This window comes from Alexandromys fortis, unplaced genomic scaffold, assembly GCF_014885135.2.
Source record: "Alexandromys fortis isolate MF-2015 unplaced genomic scaffold, M_Fortis_MF-2015_v1.1 scaffold_118, whole genome shotgun sequence".
Classification (NCBI taxonomy): domain Eukaryota; kingdom Metazoa; phylum Chordata; class Mammalia; order Rodentia; family Cricetidae; genus Alexandromys; species Alexandromys fortis.
Genome location: NW_026068010.1, coordinates 5175290 through 5194722, shown reverse-complemented (window position 1 = coordinate 5194722; position 19433 = coordinate 5175290). Strand labels below are relative to the sequence as shown.

Below are 19433 nucleotides of genomic sequence, written 5' to 3'. Positions count from 1 at the left end.
ATTTGCTATTTTATCCCTTAAGCCCATCAGACAGCTGCTACACAGCGGGGTCTCAAAAACATTTGCTGCTTTTTTTCATATTAATACATTTTTTGGCCTCAAGAAAAGTGTGTTCAAAAAAGAAAGAAAGAAAGAAAGAAAGAAAGAAAGAAAGAAAGAAAGAAAGAAAGAAAGGAAGGAAGGTGTGTTCAACAGTGCCATCTGTATTAATAAACTTATAGAGTCAATGCTATAATACTTCAGGTTGTATATTATAAAGAGAGCCATGTTTCCCTTAAGAGATTCATAGTTAATGAAGAAAGAGACTATAGAATGCTGACACACGGAGGGATTAAGCACACACAACTTTCCACCTTATTTCTGCTGCTATTTAGAATGTGACCATGATAAGAGCACAGACTTCCTAGAGTCAACAATACACTGCAGCTGTGATGATGGTGAATGAACTCTTACCTACTTGTTCCTTTTCAATAGTAACTGTTAATAAAGGAAAGAGTTCTGGGGCCAGGGAGATGGCTTACAGGCAAAGTGCTTAGGTCCCCAACACCTATGCAGAAAAAAGTCCAGGCCTAGAGGTGCCGTTATAATCCCAGCTCTGGAAGACAGAGACAGGAGGATCGTAGGGACTTGCTGGCTAGCCATCCCAATCGCAAGAGTGAGCTCCAGTCCCAGTGAGATGCCCTGCCTCAAAAAATAAGGTAGGGTGGTACTGAGACTAAGTGACGGTTGAGTACTCCCCCCAACCCAGGCATCTATACCAACACATCACAAGCTCATGGGGCACTGCAAAAGAAGGGGCAGAAGAATGTAAGAGTTGGAAGGCAGCAGGAAGAGCTGCGAAATGCCATCTTCAGGGCACAACATAGCCATTGCAGTCGGGAGCTCTCAGCAGCTGTGGAGGAGTCGACTGGGTCTGCACAGGAGTGGTCCTACCAGCAACCAGGCATAAGCTGGGGCGCAGAGGCTCTGCTTCACGCTATTGAACTTTTTCCTGCTGATAGATGCAGAGAAATGGAGGCGTCCTTACCTCCAGTTGTGAACCTATTAGTGACCCCACCCAGCACCAGCAGAGAGTCTGAGTCCTGTGGTCACACAGATGACCCTGGTTAAACTAAGTGGGTCACAAAACCAAGCCAGAGGTCATGCATCTGGGAATAGATGGCTAAGAAAGAGGAGGGGTTGATCAGGATGGAAAGAAGAGAAGAAAGGATGGGGGCAGAGTACCAGAAGGCATTATATAGATGCATAAAATTATCCAAACAGTACAACTTAAAAGAAAAAAAAAAAACAAAAAACAAAACAAAACACCCACCCCAATACATAAAGTGGAAAGTGATTGAGGAAAACACCTGTCATGAACCTTGGGCTTGCACATGAGCATTTACATGCAAACATGCATGTATGCACACATGAACACACACACACACACACACGTTATTCTGGACACTAAAATCAAATCAATGGAAGAGGTTTGCACTTACTCCAGTGAATTTTGGAAGACCACTAGAGCCGAGCAAAGAGTGCAGATAATTTTCACTTGACTCCTCCCCTCTCTGGTGCTGTCCTGAGGGTAGACACCAGTTTTCCTGAAAGCAAGGGAGCCTGAAGGACAGCATCGTCGCCAGACAGCAGAAAAGCAGAAAGCAATCACTGTGTTTGGAAGGGCATTTGTCGGCAACAAGGGAAGAATACTATTTTGCTACAAGATTCTTTAAACAATCATTCATTCCTTCAGTGAAAGACAGGACCAATGTGTTCTGTGGTTCAACGCTGCTTACTGCAAGGAGCATACCTCAGCAGAGAACTGGGGCTCAGAGCCACTTGATGCAGGAGCAGACCTCAGCAGAGAAAGATCTTTCCAGACTCCTTGTCCATTTGTAACCTGGAGGAGAAAATAACAATTTTCTACCCAACACCATTATTTTATCTTGCGGATATCAAAGGGGGAAAAAGAGCTTTACTTTTATCCTAGTGTATTTATTTACACATTATAAACAGTGTTTACAATAAAGTATTTCATGCATAGGTTCTGTAGTATTTTAACAGCTTGTAACTAGATTTGAAATTAGCCAACATTTGTATTGCTGGTCTTCAACAGAAATCTCTGTATTAGAGAGAGTAAAGGCTAAAAAGCAGCCATAACTTTGGCTTTTGAAATCGCCTTCATAAGTGTGTTGTAGTCAGGCACACAGCTTGAAAGCGCCATTTGTGAGTCACTGTTTTCAACGTGCTCTTAACATAGATCTGTAGCCCCACAGGAAAGCTGTAATCACCCACCATAGTGCTGGCAGCTCTACGGGGGAGTGGCATGCACAGGCGTTGTCTCTAGCGGTGAATGCTATAGAAACTCCGGTAGACCCAACTTCTTGTAGGCTCAGTCTGTTGTGTGAAGCTGAGCCTTACCTGGTGTCTTTGCGATCATCCTGCTGAAAATGCGGGTCCTTTTAGGAGCTAAGCATACTGAAAGAAGGGAAAGTGGAGAGAGAAGAGGAGGGTAAGGAAGGTAGAAGGAAGGGAAGGGGAGGGAGAAAAATTGCCCCCTCCAGACACTGATCACTGAATGCTATTGCTATTAAATTACGCTACTCTGCTTTATATCTTTTGTCAATATCTTCCAAACACTAAAGTGAAGCTGCGTCTCGTTGCGTGTATCAGCCAGGACCTTACCATCACTGCTCTCTGAGCACACCCTGCTCTTCATCCTTCAAAGACGTTTTTAAGGAAGACAAGGCGTTCCCTGAAGCAGCTAGTATACTCCCAAGGATCTGGAAGCTAGATAAGAGGCCAGTTCCCCTGCTGAATTTCTGTTCCCGGGTAGGTGAGCTAGTCATTTCTGTAATGGTTTCTGTCATTGGCTTTATAGCTGTCTTCGTTACATCCGCTGATCACATCCCCCTAACTCCCTATATGCCCATCAAAACATATCCTCTCCTAACTTTGTTATATGTATATGAATGTATATCATTTTAAATACACATACATGCAAACATATGTACACAACATATATATGTATATATGCATACATGTGTATAAACATATATGTGATCACACACATGTATGTATATATGTGTGTGTGTCAGTAAAATCAGTGTTACCCATATGGATACGATGTGGAGCCATCCACTGGTGAATCGGCAACCTCCAGTGGCCATTCAACTCCTGCCCCCTTGTTCTCTCACCAGCAATAGCTATCAACTGCCAATAGGGTGTCAACTAGCAGTAGGGCCTCAGGAGCACCTTACCATGGGCTTCCCTTTTTATACACACCCTTCATTTCAGTCAACACTTCCTCTGTCCCCTAGTTTCCTCATCTTCCATCCCACACCTTTAATGCACCCTTCCCCCAAATGGCCCATTTCTATTTGTTCCCTTCTGCATGTGCTCCAAGTTAAACACACAGAACAAACGATATGGAGCTAGGACCCGTGCCTGAGAGAGAGCTTACAATGTTTGCCTCTCCGAGTCTGGGTGACCCGGCTCAGATAATAATCTGCAGCTCCATCCATTTACCTGCAGTTTTCATTATCATTTATAGTCGAGTAATGCCCCCATTGCACCACATTTTCACCATGTGTCTTTCAGCTGGGAGGCAGCAGGACTTACTGGCAACCTTTCTCTGTAATCTAAAGTGTTATCTTTGTACTTTGCATTTGCAAATACGAAACAGAAGCAGACCACACGGGCAGCAGAGGCAGAGCTTGCAATTGAGTCCTGGCTCATGCCACTTCTGCTGAAGTCTTGTGATCAAAGACTAGCCACCAGTATGCTTCACCCTCATTCCTTGTTGTGAAGGCTTCTGTTGGAGTATTTACTACATGGTTTAAATGAGGCGACAGTTGGGAAATTCTAAGATGGTATCTGCGCGTGGTTGGTATATGGAGCCGTCACTCATTATTGTCATTAACTCTAGCTAAAGCTCTCATCTCTGTCTCCTGTACAGCTTTATTGATTGGGTGGGGACCATGCACAATAAAGCATTTTCAGGGTGAATACATAGAGAGTAAAGGGAAGACATCAAAGTTCGTTCTCTACGGATTGTTGGGCAAATCCCATTCTGTATTCTCAGATATAAAAGGTGAAAGCGCTTCATTGTGGTGACAGAGGTGCTGTGACTCCTTCAGGTGACACCGTTCATGTCAGATGGCACAGTCGTTGACTGTTGAAAACAAGTTCACGATCGGTGAAGACATCACAAGAGATTACCTCTAATATAATAAGGGATATGAAACCGAAACGAGGGTTTATAATTAAATGAACACGCATTTGGGATATAGTCTCCACTTAAGGAGATAGAATGAAGTGAGCTGGTGAATAGGATGATGAGTTGACATTCAGGAGAAATATGACTATAAGAAGTGCTCTGTGAGAGGGATGGGAATGAGGATGAGTGAATTCTAATGAGATGAAGTCAGGAAGAGGACACCAGCCATCGTTACCTTCTAAGAGGAACAAAAAATTGAGCTGAGCTCAAAAGGAAGCTCTACTACCAGAAAGTACAGTGCAATTGATAATTGATCATTGGGAACAGTTCAGGACCACCAGATAACCCAAATATCAATAAATGGTTTAAATATAGATTATCGTATCCAACAGTTAGTAAAAAGACTAATGGCAGAACAAGACTATGGACATTTAAACACAATAAAAATAGCAATTGCAAAATAGTGAATGCAGGTTGAAACTGACATGCCAAACAAGCAGTCTAATACCAAAAGCACCATCATCCTTGGTGACATGGTCTTCAGTGACTGGCCATCACTGCACAAAGTGGCAAAGAAGACTTTACAGTCTTCCTACAATCTAGAGGAAAGCACTATTGCTGAAAATCATATTAATACCATGGAAACGCCCCCTCTGTACGCAGAGCTGAACTAGAATGTAGTGCTGGCGGGCGGGGTAGGGGTGCTCAAAGGACAGCTTACAAAGCAGGAACTTTGGAAATCATAGAGAGTATATGGTTGTTCACTGCAAAGTCATGAGGCTTCCAGTCAGGGTAGACCTCAGCCACAAGTTCTAATAGTCCTAGTCAGTGCACTGAGAGCCCCCTCATTGGCTCATTCAAGAGGCTCTCCAGTGGGAACGGTTGATTGAGAGGGAATGTTACCCCAGCCACTCATGGCTTTTCACACCTGTTCCCCGTGAGACAGTGTGGCTTGAGGTGAGGTCACTCCTGGAATCCGTCTGCGCACAAACTTCCTTCGTGTTCCTTCAGTTGTGCGCTGCCTAACTTGAGGCTCCAATTTTGACGATAAGTACATATATAGCAACACCCTTCGCTTCCAAGACCATCCATGGGGACCTGAGATAGATCCCTTATAGACCATGTTTTCTCCTATTATACATACTTACAATAAACTTTGAGGAATAAACTAAGTGCAGAGAATTAGAACAATTACCAGCCATAAAATATGGCGATAATAATAACACAGCATGATAGAAGTTAAGAGACTGTGGCCTCTCTTGCAAAGGGCCTCCACAAATGTTCATATTTGAGAGTTGACTGTGGGTGTTTGAAACTGAAGCCAGTGAGATCTCAGATGAGGAGAAACAACCGTGTGGCTTGTTTTAACCAAGCTCTTCGCAGTGACCTCGCAAATTTTACTCTTCCTTGGAGAGTTTTGATGAAGCCGACAGCCTCCAGGCAGCTATTATTAGTTCTAGGAGTCACATGAAAATCACTTGGTAACCACATCCCAGACCAGCAGACCCTGGATGGGGTTATAGTTCACCTTGAAGAGTCATCTTCCAGCTCGGTGGCAAGCCCCGTCAATCTCTGGCAGAAAATTCACTGGAGGGCTTGTTAGACCATGTCTATTGTAACACTGTGGATTTCTCAGTGTACAGCTGAGCCTTCTAATTAGACACAATGATGGGAACTTCTGTGTGTAAAGATACATCTGTATCATATGGACTTTTTCATTTTTGAGAAAAAATTCTACAGCTCCCCATCACTGATAGATGAAATCCAGAACCTCCAGCCAACAAGGCTTGGGATGTAGCTCAATGGTAGAGCACCTGCTGAAAAGGCTCAAGGCCTTGAATTCAGGCCCTGCTGCAGCAAAACAAACACCCAGAAGCTGTGAAAGATGCTGAGGAGTCTGCCCACTGCTCGTCAATCTGACAGTTGTCAGTCAGACAAGACTTGAGAGATGCAGGGATTCCCAATGTTAAAACCACTTCACCTCAAAGCCTGGTGGTGAGGGCACGCTGTAGTAGCCAAGGCTGGTACACAGAGAAACCCTGTCTCAAAAACAAACAAACAAACAAAAACACCAGCCACCCACCTACTCACCCAACCAATCAACCAAACAAACAAAAACACTTCACTCTCAGGACCGGGTTTCACAAGCTCGAAGCAGAAGAGATCAAGTGTGGTGCTGCTCGCAGAAGGCCTTGCATAGACCCTTGTATGCACAAGTGTTTACCGTGTTGATTCTTTTTTATTCTCTTCTGGTTATCATCTCACGGTCTGGGAAAAGCACTGTCCTTTGAGAGTAGTCCAAATACTATCCAGAAGAGCACTCCGATGGAGCAACTGTCTAGACAGACGGGGCAGCCATAGCCGGTAAACCAGACAGCATGGACAGGGTGCTAGACTAGTCTGGTTTGAGCGAAACATTTTTACAGAACAGCTTTGTTGAGGTGTGATCCACCCATTTACACTATGCAAGCCAGTGATTTTTCCCGACCCACAGAATCGTACAAGCATTGCCATAACCAACTTTAGAAGGTTATCATACTACAGAGAGAAACTTTTCACGTTAGCCATCAATCTTCATACCCATCCCCTGGCCCATGGTATCTCTTTGGGTTTGCCTGTTCTCAATGTTTTGTATAAATGGAATCACCCTGTGCAGGCTGTGTCTGGATTTTTCTTTCTAGATAATAGTTTGTTTACCATAGTGAGCTGGTTTTTCAGCCTATGGACACTTGGATTGTTCCCCCTTTGACTATTGTAAATAATGCCCACTTGGTTTTTTTTTTTTTTTTTTTGTGGTGGGGGAGACTTATTTTTTTTTAATTTCTTGTGTGTGTTACAAGAAATTGGTCTTCCGAGTCTGTGTTCGACTTTTTCCATGAGGAACAAGACCACTTTCCAAAGCAACTGAGCCATTTGAAAACCTCAAAGTTGGCGTGTGGGGGCTTCTTTTCTACATGTTCACCAGTAAAAAACTTACTATGTTTTTATTACTACCATTTCAGTGCAGATTAAACAGTAAGTTCTTATGTACATTTTTCTGATGACTAATGACATAAAACTTTTTTTCCCTCACATATATATATCTTCTTAAAATGTCTGCCCAGATTCTTTTTCAGGACAGTCAGGGTTATGTAGAAAGACTCTAACTCAAAAATAAATAATAAACAAATAAATAGAAACAAAGAACATTTTAAGTTTGGTTATCTTTTTAAAGTATTGAGTAGTATAGCGGTGTTAAATATTCTTGCATGTAATTCCCTCCGGATTTGTGACTTATAAACAAATGTTGCCTTCCGGCCTTCGGGCTGTACTTTCTAGGTGACAGCCTTCTGAAGTACAAATTTATTATTTTTTTAAACAAATTTCAGTTTATCTTTTTTATTCTGTTACCTCTAGTTATGTCTTGTTGTTATTTGTTTATTTTTGAGTGAGAATATGATTTATCCTGTCTTTAAACTCACTCTACGGCCAAGGATGGCCGAGGTCTTATGCTCTTGGTCTTCCTGCCCCTCCCCACGTTTCAGGCCACTATATCCTGTTTTACGTGGTACTGGGTTTCAGACTTGGGGCTTCATGCCTGCTGCTTTAGCACTCCACTAATGAAGCTGCAGCTCGAGCTCCCGGGATTATGTCTGAGAAGGCTTTGGCTTTCTTCTTAGAGTTCGGTAGCTTTAACACTCCCATCTGATCTGTGGTTCTCTTTCATTTGAATAGCTACTTATTGGAAATTGTCCTTTCCCCATTAAGTTGGTAATTGCATTCATATATGTATATATTTAAATATAAAGTTAAGTCGAGGTGATCCCACTTAGTAGAAGATTTGAAATATCTGTCTTTCTTTTCTTTCATTACCCTTTCTTGCTCCTCTTCCTTTAGACCTCTTCCTCCCCCATGGTTTCCATGGTGTGAGTGTGTCTGTGTCTGTGTGTGTGTTCTCCATTTGATAGACATATGCAATACTTGTTTTTATGAGCTTGTCTCATTTCACTTAACGACGATCTTCAGATTCATCCAATTCTATGAAAGAAAAAGGCATAATTTCATTCTTCATGACTGAAGAAAGTTCGGTTGGGGCTTTTCTCAATCCCTTTACCTACTCATGAGCATCTCAGTGGTCCCTCTCTCGGCTGCTGCGGCTAGTGACCTAGAAGACATGGGTGTGCAAGCATCTATGGTATGCATACTGAGAATCCTTTCGACACATACCCAGGAGTGGAGCAGCTGGGATGGGGTGGGTGCACGCTGGAGGGAAGCAGGGTTTCAAGTGGGAAAAGGAGGCAAGAGATAGAAACTGGGGGTGAGTGAACACGCAAAGTACAATGATTTGTGTGTACAAGCGTGTGAAAATGAAACCCATCCTCTCATGCACTGTGTATTAAAAGACACATTTTAACACCCAGTTTCCCCTCCTGAGAAAACTGATAACCTGGTTAAAACAGAGCCATCCTGCTTCCCTCAGATGCCTTCACGCTCATAGGCTGCATTCTCTTTCTCAACCACACATGCCGTGGGCACTTCATTGCATGCTCCTGGTCTGTCTGCAGAGTCTTTATCTCCTTTGTCTTCCAAACTCCTTCTCATCCTTAAGCCTGACCTAGTGATATCTGCTATGTCTAATCCTTGAGGCTTTCTCATCAATACATCATATAATCTTCTGGACAGTTTGTTTTTCTCACAAGATCATTCCTCTGCTTTTTAAATTTTTCTTCATTGTACTCTTTCTGCTGTGTATTAGCATATGAATAGTACTGTGGATATGGCCGGGCAGTGGTGGCACACACCTTTAATTCCAGCACTTTGGAGGCAGAGGGAGGTGGATTTTTGAGTTCAAGGCCAGTCTGGTCTACAGAACTAGTTCCAGGACAGCCAGGGCTACACAAAACTTAAAAATAAATAAATAAATAAATCATACGGATATGAATCTGCGGTATTAAATTAGTGGCAATGTTCTGGGCTCAGAATTGTAAGGGCTCTAAGCAGTCTATGGAGACCCAAAAGAAATCAAGCATTTATTAAAGAAGAAATTTAATCTGAATGAGAACTGCAGCCCATGGATAGATACAATTACATTTCAATTTTTCTGATAAATGTCCTGTGGCTTTACCATTGCTTTAGCACTCTTAAGGACAGAGCCAGGCAAATGCTTCCGGCTGGGACAATGCTGTGGGGTAAATGCACTCACCTAGCGTAACTGGAGACTGCATTACTAAAAGCGCCTTTAAAATCCATCTTCTTAAAGGCCATCCCTCACTTAGTCCTCGTAGTATATTTAATGGATGCGGGGGGGGGGGGGGTTTAACTTGCAAACCCACAGTCAGTTTGAATGTATATATTCTACAGTCCATTTATTTTAAAAAACTGTTTTTGAAGGTGTTTATAAAGTCAACATAGTATGCGATCGTCTAAAATTAAAGCCTGAAAAATATTCAAACTGATGACAAAAAAGAACGAAATGAGAAAGCATTGTTTCAAAGACCATTTCCAACAACAATGAAGTGCAATAGTTTCTGTCTTTTCTGGAATAAGAAAATGGGGAAATTCTAACATCTAGGGCAACAAAAAATGCGCTCACTCTGCACTGTTCTTGCCTTTCCTTTACAGGAGGCTTTAGTGTCATTACCCAGCATACACTTTGCTGGAGAGTTTTCTAAATGTCATTAACATTGTAACATTGTATCTATTTAGATAAGGTAGTTCTAATAAAATAAACAAAGAGAATGAATCTGCCCATTGTCTGATAGTCTGAAGAATTCAAATATTTCAAGTCAGAAATGCTGCCAGGAGACAGATGGGGCCACAGACGCAGAGCTGTGGGATCAACACATGGGAGAGCGTCTTCTGAGAAACCACCACTAAGGGTTAGAAGTTTGCAAGGGAATTTTGATAACACTACCTGGGCCTGGAGGGGTGTGCTTCATAAGAAATGTAAAATTCATCCAAGTTATTTAAAAAAAAAAAAAAAAGAACCACATTCTTCCCCTATCTGATCCCCAAGTGCCTTGAACTTTTGGTTAGTGGTGCTGGTAGATGCCACACTCTCAGTCGGAAGCTGAGCTGAGATTCATGTCAGAGAACGGATGCTGTTTGTGTGGGTTGAGGATAGGTTGAGCTTGGGGTGGTTTGTAGCTCCATTACTCTCTATTTATGAAAGGAATTTAAAAGGGTTGAAATAGTCCGGCGCTTAGCGCAGGTGGATGACGGTAGCTGTCTATCACTGAACCCCCTTTCAGGGGAAGGATCTCCAGCACAGAGCTGCAGGAGTTAGGCATCTCCTATGGGATCTGCGGGTGGGACTGGAAATGACAAAACCTTCTGTTACTGTAAGTGAATTTGGAGGTAGGAGATAGAGCCTGGTGGCTTTGGGACGGCCCTGCCCCTTGGCCTCTTAGCTGTGATTCTATTGGGATGCTCTGAACAGACTAGCGTCCCTTTGGCTCTTTGAAGGAAAAGTGGCGTGGCACCTGCCCTTCTCTGCTCCCTGCTCCTGGTTCCATTTATCTCACCATTAACATCTTCCGTGACCGCAGTAAAAAGGAGGCACGAGATTGTCCCAGAAGATCCTCAGTAAATCACCGTACAGTGAATGACCTAACAGCAGTGTGTTGGAAACACACCATGTAAACACTAGTATTGATTTTTCGCTAACCTTGCATTAAGCACTTAGCGACAGACAGTGATAGATTAGCCGTCCCCTCAGTGTGTATGCTCAACGCTAGAGTCACTGTGGAGGATTCGGAGATTCCGAGCTAGACATGCCCTGCATGCTGGGGACCAGTGCAGGAAATGGAGGGAAATCATGTCCCATACGGTTCAGGGAGTTGAGCTGTAAAAGCACAGGCTGTGGCTGTGGAGATGAGTGTGTTTAACAAAACAGGACGAAATCCCAACGAAGCTTCCTCGCTTGGGAAGGTATTTGCAGTTCTGGTGCAGTTAGGTCAATACAGATGATTACGTCTCATTACCAGGAGGTTAGGGCAAGCATGTCGGAAAAGGAGTAAGTTAGAGCCCCTCTCACTGTGCAGAGTACAGGTCCTTCATGTCTTCCCTCAGTGTGTAGTCTCAAGTACAGACTCTGGGGCCAGACTCCATCGCGCACCAGCTGGGTGACCCACGTAAGAATCTTGATAACCTGGACGTGCTCAGTTTCCTGTCTAATGAATAAGGGCAGCCACAACACCTCTCGGAACCGCCATAATGATGAAATAAGTCCCATGTGTAAAGTCCTTAAACAGTCTCTGATGGATAGCGGAGGATACTAAATGTCCCCACAATATCTATTCCCACGCGCAGTTCTAAGTAGTGGACATATGACGGTGACCAAAACCTGACGCTTCATAAAGCCTACTTGCTAGCCTGGGGAAAGGTGACAGAATAAGGAAACAGCCTCTGAGTTAATGTGACAGCGGGTCCTGGTTGGCTTTTCGTTGCTGTGATGAGCACCAAGATCAGTGAGAGAAGTCAGGGCCAGAACTCATCTGGGAGGAATGCCGATACTGGCTTGCCGGCTTGGCCCCCTCGGCTTATCTGTCCTGGACAGCTCAGGCCTATGTGCCCACCGGTGGTACCCAGGGTGGGCTGGGCCCTCCTACATCAACTAGCAATTAGAAAAATGCTCCACAGATATGCTCACAAGCCAGTCTGATGGAGGCAGGTTTTCAGTTGAGCTTCCTTCTTCCGGGGAGGGTCAAGTAGACCGTCAGGATTAGCCATAGTATTGCTGTAACAGAAATACCAGGAGAGAGAGAGAGTGAAAATGTGGGTGAGGGTCTGGTGCTGTCTGTGGGGATGGCCAGGGTGGAAGGCCTCTTCACTAAATAAACATTTGGGCAGAGGTTTAAGGAAAGGAAAGGACAAAATTATGTTTTGAAAATTCTCTCTGAGAAAAAAAAATGTGCCATGTAATTGGGAAAATGAGTTTGATATCCAGAACAATAGTTTCTGTTTGTCTGTCTGTCTGTTTTGCTTTCCTGTAGAACATTGTAAGCTGGGCTGGAGAGAGAGATTAACAGTGGAGCATGGGTACTGCTCTTGCAGAGGACCCAAGTTAAATTCCCAGCACCCACATCAGGTGACTCAACTGCCTGTACCAGCACACACACACACACACACACACACACACACACACACGCGCGCGCGCTCAAACAGATATGTAAGCCACAGACTAGAAGGCCTTGGGACTTGAGCAATATTTTGAATCTGCCAACAGACTGCAGGCAAAGCAACATGGAAGGATAGTTAGGAACACAGGATGTTCACTGACTAGGCTCAGGGTCTCACTCTTAATGGCCACAGAAAAAATTAAGATTTTTCTCACTAGCTTTGTGATATTCATACTGTTTACTTGACAAGTCGAGCAGCTCACCCGGAGTTCAGATCTTCCGTGGGTGTGGGTGGGAGGGATGCAGCCCTCGTAAGTTGGGTGCGTCTGATGTAAGAGTACTTCTTTGCATGGCAGTGCTCAGTATCTATCAATATTAATGTTTTCTGAGTCACAGACAAAGCAAGATTTAAAGAGAAAAGGAAAACACTTGTTTCTGAGCTGTCCCATATTGCGTTTGTAGTTGGAATATTTGAGTAATGGAGAACCCACAGTGCTGATGACATTAGAGTCAGAAGCAAGGTAGGACAGAGCTCTTGATTTTTCAAGACCTTGGCACCCTGTCCTATGACCTTAGACTTCTGCAGTAGTCTGTGTGGTGTACATAAAATGAAGGTTCTCTGGCTCATCCAGGCAGTGTGTGTATGTGTGCGTGTCTGTGTGTGTGTCTGTGTGTATGTCTCTCTGTGTGAGTGTGACTGTCTGTGTGTTTCTATGTGTGTTGTGTGTATATATATCTGGCTCTATGTGTGTGTATTTGTGCCTGTGTGTTGTGTGTGTCTGTGTGTGTATCTTCACACATGCACATCAGAGTCAGGCAGAGGGGATGGGGAATGGGAAGCAAGTGGAACTTACGGCAGCAAACACCCACAGCCCCACCCTCCTCCTGGCAGGCCATGTACCCTCCCCATACAGGGGTTACAAGAAGCATAGAGAGAAATAAACACCATAGGTCACCTAAAGCAGGACCTCTCATCCCAACCCAGGGACTCATATGGACACTCATTCTTCGCAGTGTGCAGTGGCCTGGGTGGTGGGAGGAAAAGAGACTGCTGTCTGCACTTCCTGGAGGCAAACAGATTTTGAAAGCAGCCCGGTGACAGCCCCTTGTCATGGCCCTCAGCTATTGTGACTTATTCTTAGTCACACCTGCAGGTTAAAGGGCATATCTGAGATTCTCTTGCTGGAACACTGCTGATTCCAAGCCGCCACCCATGCATTCCAAACACACTCCTGTTCCAAACATCATGACACCCCTGACTCTGCCCCCTCAAGCAGCGAAAGAGAACTTTACTTTGATCGTCCCTCTTTGCTGAAGAACATCCTTTTGGGTCTCTCGCTTTTACAGAAAAAGACTTCAAAGGAAATGCACCTGGGAACGACTTGCACCAGCAAACATCCCGCTGCTTCTCTTCCTTTTTCTGGGGCCTGATTTATGTGTGTGTTTTCCCATTTGAGTCCGCTACTTACCACAGCATGCTCTGTGGTTCCCGGGTGTTTTCATCTGTATTCTGGGAGCCACAGAGGGGGGATACTCTCTTCAGTGTCCATGATGAGCTTGGATCATCACCATCTATTTCAGCCTCGTCTGTGAACCACTGGACATCATTCACACCAGTTATTAAACTAAATAAAGATGGAGGTTTGTGCACGCCTCAAGAGGACTGGAGCAGAACCTGTAACCAAACAGTCCTGTTCACAGCACATAGAGAAAGAAAATACAAGGCAACAGAAACAATAAAACCTTGATAAGAATTCAATGAATCTGGAATTGATTCTTTTATACATACAGCAAGTGGAAGCTTGATATGTCTGAGTTTTATAGTGATGTAAGATTAAAAATAATAGTGGGATTCCTATGGCTTGGTACCCAGATGGACTGTACTCTACTGAAGGAGCGTAACCTTAGGCTTCTTACATGGTGGTGGCGCTATGTGATGATGCCATGTTAGGACACATTCTGGAATTCATGTCTGGGGTCTGCTGCATTAGTGACATGAGAATCATAAAATATTTATTTATAGATTATTATCTTTCTTTTCAAAAAGAGTGTTATAGCATCTACAGTAATTAAATGTAAAGTTTGTTGTGTCGATACTATTTTAATATTAGCATGTGCATCCATAATCTCAAAGTTTTCAGCACCATTTGCATACTTCTTATCTGCCAGGCATTCCCTTAGCCCTTGACTTCTGCCAGAATTATCCTAAAAGTGATTCGTTTCGAAATACCATAATTCCTAGGCAATCATTCTGAAGTCTACACATGTACACACGTACATAGACACAGATACACACATGCACGCACACACACCTCATTCCTATCATACCAGCCTGTTATCTTGGCTATGATAGTCCACAATGATGCAAACCACTAGATCCTTATTTAGAAGAATATGCTTACATTTTTATTTTATTTTAAATTTCTTAGAATTTGTTTTAACTATATGTATATGTGTAAAGGGATGTGGATGTATGTACATATGTGTGCAAATGCCCATAGGGGCCAGATATAGAGCATCTGGAGCTGGAGTTACAGGCACTGGTGAGCCCTCCTTTATGGCACCTGGTTCAGGAGCTGAGTTCATCACGGCAGGGAGGGTGAGTCAACCACACACCTAGCTGCATGGTAGCAGAAACTTGCAGCATGGCTTGCTCTCATCTTAGCAGAATAAGGAGCAGGAGACCAGAGCTGGAAGCTGAGTAAGGGCACAACCTCCAAAGACTGGAGACCAGGGACCCATGCCTACCAGTCAGGCTTCACAGCCTCCCAAAACAGTGTCACCATCTGGCAATCAAGTATGCAAACACATGAGCCCATGGGGACACCTCAGAATCAAACCACTGCCCACAACGGACATTATTGAAACAGAACATATGTAATTTGTCTGTTCAAAACTCCACTCTAGTTTTACTATGAAAATGGTTTATAAATGGTTTATAAAATGGCTTATAAATTCGAAGCAAATAAACCCAAGATTTTAAAAATGCAATTTTTGTCTTAGTATGTTCTGCCTAAGTTTATGTATAGGAATAACCAATAAGTAGTGTTGTAAATGAGTATATTCATCTAAACCGGATTCAAATTGCCTTTAAAATCTTTGTTATTTATTTGATAAGTGACTGAAATGTCCAGATTGTACTAAGAGTCCATCTCATCAGGATCTATGTTGTCCTGAAATAAGGTCTTACTAGGTGCCTCAGGCTGGCCGTGACCTCCTGGTCCTACTCTCCCACCCACACAGAACTCACCACTGGGTGAATTGTTATCTCCTATGCTTATGACAGGGAAGCCATGTCAGGTAGACCTGGGCCAGGATACTCGATCCAAACTGCACAATATCCTGTTTTGTAAACTGGAGTTGATGCTGCTATGACACACAGTGAGTGGTTTCGTATTAAGCCTCCCTTAGTGTCTGGCACAGATGAGTATTTAATGTCAGCTGACATTGTAACTGTGATGACTATTGTATTGTGCGTGTATTACTGTTCTCTGTTACATAGAATTTTAGTTGACAAGACATGCTCAAAAACATAATCAGGCAGATGCTTTCTTCCCACTCGTTGAGAGTAATTGGAGGTTGAGCGCTTTACCAAGTTGCCCAAAAACTAGGCAGAAAGAAGCTGCCCTCAGATTGGATGCCCCTGTGTTTTGCCCACTATGCCATGTTGCCACTGTAATCACCTTCCTGCATTTTTTAGGAATCCCTTTCTTCATCTTCTGATTGGGTCATCTAACCTGGGCGTTAAAACACCCCTGCTTTCTAGAGATGTGCTACCTAAGGCTGCCCCTTTCACAGACCCATACAGCTCTTGATTTGAGTTTGTTTCTAATGCACCGGGCGAGCGGTGCTTTGTGCTTTGCAGTAGTAGCTTGTCTTTGTAGCTACGCATTGGCAAGTCAATTTTCCAGACAGCTCTTCTCTGTGCTCAAGTGCAAACACTTGCGGTTCACCTCTGCCAAGCCTGGCCAGCGTCTGCCTCTAGAACCCAACAAATGTGTCTTTGTTCCAGAGGATCCCGACATTGTTATAAAAGCTCTTAGGCATGAGCCAGAAGCCTTCCCACATTGTACCTTACAAGTAAGAGACAAAGGGCTTTGGAATAATTAAACAAAGCACAGTTTCTACATTCCATTTCCCCGGGACTCTAGCCCATAGTCTTAAAGCCAGTAAATGGAAGATAGTTGGGAGCCCACGTGAGGCTTGGAAGATTAGATTCTGAATCTGTACTCAAGAAAGTCTTCCTGCCAATGCATGTGTGGTGGTATTGTGAAGCAGTTTTCTTCTTAATTAGCTGGAATATGGGTGTGTGGTTAAATAAGGGCAAAGCTCTCTGACAGCACTCGTTCCCCCTCATCAGACTAACTAGAATACAGCCAAATGGATACAGCATTCATCACATGCAAATTAGATGTGCGTCCATTCTGCAGGCTCTTTTGCTTGGGAGCGAATATCTGGCATAGGAGATCTTACTACTGACCTATAGGCGTGTCTGTATGATTACGAGCAGTTTGGCTTCTCCATCCACTTCTCTCATGCTTCTGCTTCTAAAAGAAAACACTGAGTTGACTTAAAAAGTAAGTTGCACAGATCCCAGTCAGCGATGATTTGGGTAAATATCATAAACACTACACGAACAAACTCATGCTACCCGGCAGTCTTATCGTTGAGGATTTAAAGTTGTGGTTTTTACTTAACTAATTGTCAGTGTGCTCTGCCTTTTCCTTACCCAGAGCACACAATAAAAATATACTTTATCTAGATGTTGTTCCGTTTTATAAGATATAGTCATTCATTTTTAATATAAAGCATACTGATTTTCTTAATAATTTAGTGAAGACATCTTATATTTTAATTATAATACAGACTGATGCTTTCTAGAAGAAAAAAAGGGGAAATTCTTTCTGCCTCAGAAACATACACACATGCACACAGCACACACGCGCGCACACACACGCACATACACACACAGAGTAAGCTGCACGACGGTTAAGAACACCTAAGTTCGAGTACATTGAGCTCCATAGAGACAGCGCCGGGGCAAGCGAGAGCCGGACGGGCACTGGGCGACTCTGTGCCTCGCGTACGAAAATCAACTAAACATGGGCAAAGGAGATCCTAAGAAGCCGAGAGGCAAAATGTCCTCGTATGCATTCTTTGTGCAAACCTGCCGGGAGGAACACAAGAAGAAGCACCCGGATGCTTCTGTCAACTTCTCAGATTTCTCCAAGAAATGCTCAGAAAGGTGGAAGACCATGTCTGCTAAAGAAAAGGGGAAATTTGAAGACATGGCCAAGGCTGACAAGGCTCGTTATGAAAGAGAAATGAAAACCTACATCCCCCCCAAAGGGGAGACCAAAAAGAAGTTCAAGGACCCCAATGCACCCAAGAGGCCTCCTTCGGCCTTCTTCTTGTTCTGTTCTGAGTATCACCCCAAAATCAAAGGAGAACACCCTGGCTTATCCATGGGTGATGTTGCAAAGAAACTGGGAGAGATGTGGAAGAACACTGCTGCAGATGACAAGCAGCCCTATGAAAAGAAGGCTGCCAAGCTGAAAGAGAAGTACAAAAAGGATATTGCTGCTTACAGAGCTAAAGGAAAACCCGATGCAGCAAAAAAGGGGGTGGTCAAGGCGGAAAAGAGCAAGAAAAAGAAGGAAGAGGAAGATGATGAGGAAGACGAAGAGGATGAAGAGGAGGAAGAAGAGGAAGAGGAAGATGAGGAAGAAGATGATGATGATGAATAAGTTGGTTCTAGCGCAGTTTTTTTTCTTATCTATAAAGCATTTAACCCCCCTGTACACAACTCACTCCTTTTAAAGAAAAAAATTGAAATGTAAGGCTGTGTAAGATTTGTTTTTAAACTGTACAGTGTCTTTTTTTGTATAGTTAACACACTACCGAATGTGTCTTTAGATAGCCCTGTCCTAGTGATATTTTCAATAGCCACTAACCTTGCCTGGTACAGTCTGGGGGTTGTAAATTGGCATAGAAATTTAAAGCAGGTTCTTGTTGGTGCACAGCACAAATTAGTTATATATGGGGACAGTAGTTTTTTTTTTGTTTTTTGTTTTGTTTTGTTTTTTTCATCTTCAGTTGTCTCTGATGCAGCTTATACAAAGATAATTGTTGTTCTGTTAACTGAATACCACTCTGTAATTGCAAAAAAAAATGCAGCTGTTTTGTTGACATTCTGAATGCTTCTAAGTAAATACAATTTTTTTATAAAAAAAAAAAAAAAAAAAACTAAGTTCGGCCTGCCTGACTAGCATCGTGGAAGTGAACTACTGAAGCAGTAGCCGATGTACAGAAGTCCAGTGTGCAAACCCATCCAGAGATAGGAAGAGAGCATAGAGGTTTCTCTAATGTTGTTTTCCTTCTGGCTTAGTGTCTGAGATGAAAAGTACTTTCTTCTTAGCTGGAGACGGGCCTTCAATTCGCTTAGCTGCCAGAGCTAAAACCTGGAGGCTTAAGCCTGTCTTGTTCTCCAGAGAATGCAAAGTGAAAGCTTCCCCTCTCCTTGGTCAGGATTGACAATTCCTTTCCGTGTGCCTCACATTCCTGACGCTGCGAATGCGGACTTTGAGTTCCCCTTCCAGTGCTCCTGACAGATGCTCACTGGTTCATTTTCCTGCCCTTGTTTCTGCTCTGCAATGAGTTATACATTTATAAAGAGGCTAGACGAACAGTGTGTTTCCCAAGAATGAGGCTTATGCTTCAAAAAGCCATAAAGTAACAGCCCGGGTCCCTGACAACTTGTTCTGACTGAGTCAGGTGGTCAAGGGCCTCGGGAGACAAGCGTCAAGCTCCCCGGAACCTCAGGGTCAATGAAGGCATCTTACAGAATTGATCTTGTCATTCTTTGATGATAATGCTGGTGTTCTGTCACTTTTCCTTGTGGAAATCATGAACAGATACCTATTTTCCCCAGGGCAAACCGAAGAAATGATCCCACACACATTTATATTGGTGAACCGGGGAGTTTATTGGAGTGAGCTGTCCCTAGCTACTATTACTGCTTTTATGACCATGGGGTGGGTCTGCAAATCTAACTTCCCCTACTTCCTGGTCCTCCTGCAGGTTTTCTCAACTTCCTTGCTCTTATAAGACTGCCTATTCCCTCCTGATTCAGA

General features: G+C 43.4%; 2 protein-coding genes across 3 annotated transcripts in view; both read left to right on the top strand.

The window, feature by feature from the left end:
* The window catches only part of Stard13 (StAR related lipid transfer domain containing 13), a 386353-nt gene that overhangs the window by 127509 nt on the left and 239411 nt on the right, over nucleotides 1-19433 (top strand). The gene's annotated exons all lie outside the window — the stretch shown is intronic.
* Nucleotides 17322-18342, top strand: LOC126513472 (high mobility group protein B1-like). Its single transcript, XM_050161869.1, has one exon. It carries the CDS (start codon nucleotides 17403-17405, stop codon nucleotides 18045-18047), a length of 645 nt encoding a protein of 214 aa, XP_050017826.1. The 5' UTR covers nucleotides 17322-17402; the 3' UTR covers nucleotides 18048-18342.